General features: G+C 44.7%; 1 protein-coding gene across 12 annotated transcripts in view; it reads right to left on the bottom strand.

The window, feature by feature from the left end:
• The window catches only part of SUMF1 (sulfatase modifying factor 1), a 129,812-nt gene that overhangs the window by 66,587 nt on the left and 55,721 nt on the right, over positions 1–7,504 (bottom strand). For all 12 annotated transcript variants that reach the window (XR_008615740.1, XR_008615739.1, XR_003676885.2 and 9 more), the window contains exons 4-6: positions 5,282–5,364; positions 2,772–2,894; positions 1,899–2,013 (exon numbers count right to left, since the gene is read on the bottom strand). Coding sequence is in view for 8 of the 12 variants with exons in the window: in XM_024123905.2 (XP_023979673.1) it covers positions 1,899–2,013; positions 2,772–2,894; positions 5,282–5,364 (321 nt within the window). In the remaining 4 variants the exon portion in view is untranslated. The remainder of the gene's footprint in view (positions 1–1,898; positions 2,014–2,771; positions 2,895–5,281; positions 5,365–7,504) is intronic.

Below are 7,504 nucleotides of genomic sequence, written 5' to 3'. Positions count from 1 at the left end.
GCACTGCTGGTGGGAATGTAAATTGATACAGCCACTATGGAGAACAGTATGGAGGTTCCTTAAAAAACTACAAATAGAACTACCATACGACCCAGCAATGCCACTACGGGGCATATACCCTCAGAAAACCATAATTTAAAAGGAATCATGTACCACAATGTTCACTGCAGCTCTATTTCCAATAGCCAGGACATGGAAGCAACCTAAGTGTCCATCGACACATGAATGGATAAAGAAGATGTGGCACATATACACAACGGAATATTATTCAGACATAAAAAGGAACGAAACTGAGTTATTTGTAGTGAGGTGGATGGTCACAGAGTCTGTCATACAGAGTGAAGTAAGTCAGAAAGAGAAAAACAAATACCATATGCTAACACATATATATGGAATCTAAAAAAAAAAAATGGTTCTGAAGAACCTAGGGGCAGGACAGGAATAAAGACGCAGACAAACCACCTAGAGGGGTGGGATAGGGAGGGTGGGAGGGAGATGCAAGAGGGAGGTGATATGGGGATATATGTAAATGTATAGCTGATTCACTACGTTATAAAGCAGAAACTAACACACCATTGTAAAGCAATTATACTCCAATAAAGACGTTAAAAAAAAAGAGAGAAAACGAAATGCTTTTAACATTGCTTCATTAATGCATGGTTTTGCTGACAAAAGAGCAGAAAGAAAGGAACGCTCACGGAGGGAAACATGCGATACGCAGTCTGGAAAAGAGTTTGGTTATATATCTGAAACCCTTATCAAGAAAGTTTTCTAGTCTTTGACTCATTAATTTCACTGTTAGGAATCTATCTTTTAAAAAATCATCAGACTAATAAGGACCTACTGTATAGCACAGGGAACTCTTCTCAATACTCTGAAATGACCTACATGGAAAAGGAATCTAGAAAAGAGTGAATATATGTGTATGTATAATTGATTCACTCTGCTGTACAGCAGAAACTAACACAACATTGTAAATCAACTATATTCCAATAATAATTTTTTAAAAAATCATCAGAGATACAATTTAATATCTATGCATAAGATGTTCAGTGTTGTTTAGGAGAAAAACAGATATAATGTAAATTTGCAAAAATGAGAGGTAAATAAATTAGGGTTCATTCAAATGACAAGTTATCCAGCTGCTAAAAGACATGTATTTGTGAAGAACTGCTAATGACAGATAAAACGTTGCTGATATTATACAGGGAAAAACAGTGGGATTTTAAATATTACAGTATCACCCAAAAGCAATATGTAAAAAATATATAGGCACATATACACCAGAAACATTTATGCTGGCATCTATGGTAGTGAAGAGCATGGTCTTTGAAAACAAACCGACCTGGTTCAAATCCCCGCTGTGCTGCTTTCCAGCTGTGTAACCTTGGGCAAGTTAGTTAACCTCTGTGTGCCTCAGAATGCTCACCTGGAAAATGGGGATAACAGTACCTACCTTACAGAGCTGAAGAGACATTAAATGAGGTAATTCATGCAAATGGCTCAGCAACGTGCCTGGCACTCTGCGAGCGCTCACTAACTACTAGCCATTATTAGGAGCATCGTTAACACCGGAGACCAATGGGAGGAAATGCACCTAAACGTTAACCGGGGTTACCGATCTCTGGGTGGTAGGATTCCAGACCCTTTCAGTTTTCTCCTCTGCACACTTCTTGCTTTTTCAAAGTTTCCACAACAAGTATTATGGAATCAGAAAGAAAAAGGTGTTACAGAAAAAGAACGTCTGGTTAATTATTAGTATTTGCTACGTGCGGTGGTGGAAGGAGGCAGGAAAGTGGCAGCACGTGGGACAGAGAGTGAGCGGCGCTTTCGCTCATTGCCGGCGGTTTCTCGGTGTGCTGCAGCCGCCGCCATCCGTCACAAGCCTCACTACTCACGGGCGCAGTCCCTCGAAAGCCGTCCTCTCCGGTGTTGGTCACAGGAAACTCGCCCTGCCAAATGTTGGCATAATGTTGGCCCTTCGGCTGCAGTTTGTTGCCCCAGGGGAAGAGTCTGTCAGAAGAGACACAGGCATCAGCCTGTCAAACAGACACAGGCTTCTGGACGAAAGTCAAGAGGAGGAAGGCAGTGAAAGAGAGAACATTGCTTGCTTGTTCCGAGTGAGCTATTTTAAAAAAAAAAAAAAATACATAAAGCTTTTAATCAGGATTTTTTTTTTAACTTCCGCACAACCAGTTCATGTCAAGTTCACAACAACCTTGGTCTCTCCCGAGGACTCAGGAGGCCTGAAATAAATCACAGAACTAAAAGAAGGGCTTACAGGAGGCTGGGAAAGCAGACATCATCCTGGACTTATATGGAAACATGATCAGGCAACATCACACCGCACTTTTTTATAAAGCCTTCGTTATTTTAAGGAGCCTTTCCTAGAAGATGTGACCCAGACATGAGTTTTCTGTCTCATGGCTCTGGAAGCAAAGATATATTGCTGCTTCAGGAGATGCCTAAAATAAGAAAATCCAAAAAGCAAGGCAGCCTGCCAGGAGGCTCTAAGGAGGACTATGTGACACAGGGATGGGGGCTCAATTGCCGTAGCCCACCTCACCGCACACATGGCTTTGGGAGACTCTCAGGGGGTGGTGATCCCTGCATCCGTGTTTCCTAAGTAACTTCACAGGCGGGAAGAAAGCCCAGTAGGAGTAAGCTGCTATCTGGCTGTGGTTTTAAATCAACTGTCCAGCCAAAGTAAGTTCCGTAGATTTAGAAAAAGGTCCACATACTGTTAGGCAAAGACGAGACCCTCCAAGTACCTATTTTGCAGGCCTCCTCGACAGCTGTACTCCCACTCGGCTTCCGTGGGCAACCGCTTCCCTGCCCATGTGCAGTAGGCGACGGCGTCGTTCCAGGAGACGTGAAGAACCGGGTGATCTGGCCTGGGGAACAGCGAGAGCAGAGTGAGCAGGGCAGGAACCGGAACCGGAACTGGAACCGGAACCGGCAGGACCGGCTTCGGCAAAGTGCCCATCAGCACCTTCACCTCAATCTGTGATGCTGAGGTGGGCCTGGCCCCCAAATCAAGCCCCAGCCGGGCCACATCTGTCACCCTCTACCACGGGTTTCTGACATCTCAGGCTCCCAAAGAGGTTATGATCCCCCTTGGAACAAGACTCAAAACATTTCTTCACTTTGCAGGCAGGCCTGGACCCCCAGAGAATCTCACTTGGTGCAGTAGGTGTGGAGACGCACCAGCCAGATCCCTCTAAGAGGAAGGAATGATTTTCCAGCTGCTGGGCGTGGCATTAGCAGAAGCTTCCAGCTCTCGGCTCCTTCAGGAGAGCTGCAAAGAGCCGCCTCACAGCCAGCAATGACCAACCACGGCAGGGACATAAAGGCGCAGACCTGTGAGTTCACCATAGCTAAATCCTACGGGTCATTTATACCCCAGAGCCCCAGGGACTGGGTGGGACGTCCTGGACCTGCCCTGTAGTCTTGGCTTCTCTCTCTGCCCAATCCTGATTCCTCCCCATCCCTTCCACAGGTGTGGAACCCCTTATATAAATATTCTGCACACCAAGCTCTATCTCAGCATCTGTTTCCAGAGAATCCAATCTGTGATACTTGGCCTTAAACTTTGTGTCTTTCTGCTACAGATGAGTCAGCTATATGTGCCTCACTCTATCAAGTGAGGAATCTAGCAGATTCCAAGTAAGTCTTTATTTTTTCTAAAGGTAGAGGGGTAGAGAAGCTTAGGGGCAAAGTTTGAGAGTAAGGGGATAAATATATTTACCCAGCACCAGATAACTTTAATTCGCTGCTCACTCTTTCTCAGGTGGACTCTACATTCCTAGGCTATTTCTTAAGCATCTTTGAATTCCCTACAGTAATTACACCACGACTTTCACTTATTCTTTACAAGCGTTTATTGAGTACCTATTACATGCCAGTCACTGTTTTCAGCACTGATAGTAAGACACGCACTTTTCTCAGAAGAAGGACTCAGTCAGTGGATATAATACATTCCACTCTGAGTTTTCCTTCTACCCTTCGCTTTTTCTTCTACTATTAAATCCAGGAAAGAAGAAAATAATTGGGACCTAAGAGGCCGTCAACCTGAGGTACCCAAGAATCCTACAACTTTCCACCTCACGGTCTATTTCTACCACAGAGGCTACCATCTCAGGCTTTTTTTTTTTTTTAACATCTTTATTGGAGTATAATTGCTTTACAATGGTGTGTTAGTTTCTGCTTTACAACAAAGTGAATCAGCTATACATATACATATGTTCCCATATCTCTTCCCTCTTGCGTCTCCCTCCCTCCCACCCTCCCTATCCCACCACTAGGAGGTGACAAACCACTGAGCTGATCTCCCTGTGCCACGCGGCTGCTTCCCACTAGCTATCCACCCTACGTTTGGTAGTGTATATATGTCCATGCCACTCTCTCACTTCGTCCCAGCTTACCCTTCCCCCTCCCCATATCAAGTCCATGCTTAGGTCTGTGTTTTATTCCCGTCCTACTCCTACCACCTCAGGCTTTGAAAGATTTCTGACGTTTTCAAGGGGCTATATCCCTAAAGCCGAACTTCATGTACTTCCAGCTTCCTGACAATGAGGTCAATAACCGGGAATGTTGTCAAAAATAGAAGCTCAAAAATCCCATCTGAAAAATTGGGTTAGGAGAACAGTTTTCTTGGGCTGTTGAGATGCTGAGTCCTGACCCAAACCTTTCTGTGTCTTCAGGGCTTCAAGTGCTATCCATTTTTGCTTGAGATAATTATTTCTTTGCCACCCTGGAGACTTGTTGACCGACTTGCAGCTCTGTGGTTTTTTGGTCAGACGGTGGCTTCAAAGTATGTCAGTCCAGGACTGGAGATAACATGAGTCCTAAACCCAAGGCCTGAGCTTCTACAGTGACCACCTGGCAGGACACTACCACTTATCTGTAAGACAGATGGTTTCCTTCCTCACAATGACCCACTCATGAGGGAGAGCAAACAGACAAGTTGTAAAGGTTAAACATGTCACGACATTTGTAATAAGCCTGTCAAACGGGGAAAAAAATCTCCACGAGGGAACCCTCTGACAGGCCAAATGAGGGAGGAAGAAGGCCACTTATTAAGAGCTCTCTGTGAGCTAGGTGCTATGTTTGGGTCTGTACATACAGTATTTCCTGCCATCCTATTTTCCTACCGACCAAGTGAGTAGAGTTTGTCATACTCACTCTTTTATAGAAGATGGCCACTGAGTTTCTTTTCAACAGCATAGGAACCTATTTTGGAATGAAACACGTCATCTGGGGAAAGACCCACCAGCCTCACCTGAGCAGGACAGTAGAGTCGGGCCCTTCTGGGTGTCTCCAGTTAGCGCCTTTAACAGGTAACCACCAGGGAGCAGCTGCCACCTCAAAGCAACCCAGAATAAGCTGAGGTTAGCTATGATGCCTCTAGAAAAACACTGACTCAGTCTGTGCAGAAAAAAATCTCTCTTAAGGTCTTCAACTTCCAGTTGACTTACCAAATAACTTTACCAGATTATCAAAAATAAAGATTTATATGTAACTAAATCTAACAAACAAGCATTATCTCGGGAATTCTCTGGCGGTCCACTGGTTAGGACTTGATGTTTCACTGCTGTGGTCCAGGTTCAATCCCTGGTTGGGGAACTAAGATCCAGCAAGCCACATATTGTGGCCAAAAAAAAAAAAAAGCATTATCTCACATCATAAAGCACCACAGTGATTAAATAAATATGTATATAAATGGTGTGTGTCTCCAAGAATTTTAAAAGACACACTGCTGGGCTTGCCTGGTGGCGCAGTGGTTGAGAGTCCGCCTGCCGATGCAGGGGACACGGGTTCGTGCCCCGGTCCGGGAAGATCCCACATGCCGCGGAGCGGCTGGGCCCGTGAGCCACGGCCGCTGAGCCTGCGCGTCCGGAGCCTGTGCTCCGCAATGGGAGAGGCCGCAACAGTGAGAGGCCCGCGCACCGCAAAAAAACAAAAAAAAGACACACTGCTAGCTAACCCTCTATAATCTCTAACAAGTGAGACAGGTAGTACTGCTCCTATTTAAAAGATGGCGAAACAGCATTAATCTTACAGTTAAGTGCAGGGCTGAAGGTCAACCAAGGTAGTCAGAGACCAAGCTGAAGCATAGCATAAAGACCTGGAGTGTGTTTTCAAAAGACCCTGGTTAATATCCAGCCCAACATTACTTGTATGGCTCTGGGCAAGCTCACTGCTTGCCTGGCCCCAGAGTCCTCATCTGTGAAATGGGAGCAGGCCCGCCTGCCTCACCTACCTCAGACTCAGAGGAGGCTGCATTAGATAGGACTGGGAAGTGCTCAGCCCAGATCCTGTTCCCAGAACCTTAACTCCTACTTTACAGTTCTGTTAACCCAAATACCAATATCAAGTGGCCCTCATTTAGTGACTGACTGAGAACTTGGCTTTGGAGTCAGGCAAAATGAGATGTGACTCAGGGCTCTGCCACTCCCAGGGTGACCCCCAGCAACCTAATCAACCTCCCCACACCTGTTTTCTCATTTGTTGGTGAGGACAGTAACAATGCCTACCTCAGTGGGTATTACAAGCAGGAAACAGAACATACACACAGGGCTTAGGACTATGCCTAGCACTTAGCAAGCACTCGGTAAAGGGAACCAGTCTCAACCATGGGCCTCATGACAGTCAAGAAGAGTTACAAAAAAGTTACCATCGTCAAGGATGCTAATACTAAGTAAAGAAGTTTGCAAATGCTTCTTCTAATATAAACCAGAGCAGACTCAAGGTTATGCCCATGACAATGTTACTCTCAATCCTCTGCGTCCTGATGAGCCAGCCTGAGCAGAAGAGAAGGGGGAATGTGTTCCTGCTAACAATTACAGCAATCACTGAAAACACCAAACCCTGTCTTGTTCTTTTTTCACATCAGCGCAATCAAAACATTCATGGTATTCCAATCACAAACTGATGGAAAAAGCCAGATTCTTTTATATTTCAACAAAAGAGGCATTGTGTCCTTAAAGGACACTACTGCAAAGTGTTTTATTTTTCAGAGAGCAGGAGAGGTGAAAGGCATGGCTTCTTCCTATTTCTTCTGTGGCACTGCGGAATCTTTAATGGGGAGATGTTCTCGCTGACTACTCTGCTTGATGTTTAGGCACCAGTGACAGATAACTCATTCCATGTCAAGGGAAGACCTGCAGAGAAAGCCCAGGTCATCTCACTCTTACATTCCAGTATCTTTACATCACTCACCCACCTCTACCCCACCCCCAACACTAAGGCCACCAGAAGGTCCTATTTCTCAAATAAAAAATAAAAAAATTTTTAAAAGGAGAAGAAGAAGAAGAAAAACAAACAAACAGGGAAAATGTTAACCTTTGTTAAATCTGAGTGGTAGGAACTAGAATGCCTATTTTTCTTATACCCTATTGTACTTTGAAATATTTCATCATTAGCAATTTTTTAACATCTTTATTGGAGTATAATTGCTTTACAATGGTGTGTTAGTTTCTGCTGTATAACAAAGTGAATCAGC

Source organism: Physeter macrocephalus, chromosome 18 (assembly GCF_002837175.3).
Source record: "Physeter macrocephalus isolate SW-GA chromosome 18, ASM283717v5, whole genome shotgun sequence".
NCBI classification, from domain to species: domain Eukaryota; kingdom Metazoa; phylum Chordata; class Mammalia; order Artiodactyla; family Physeteridae; genus Physeter; species Physeter macrocephalus.
This window is presented reverse-complemented; position numbering and strand designations above follow the sequence as displayed.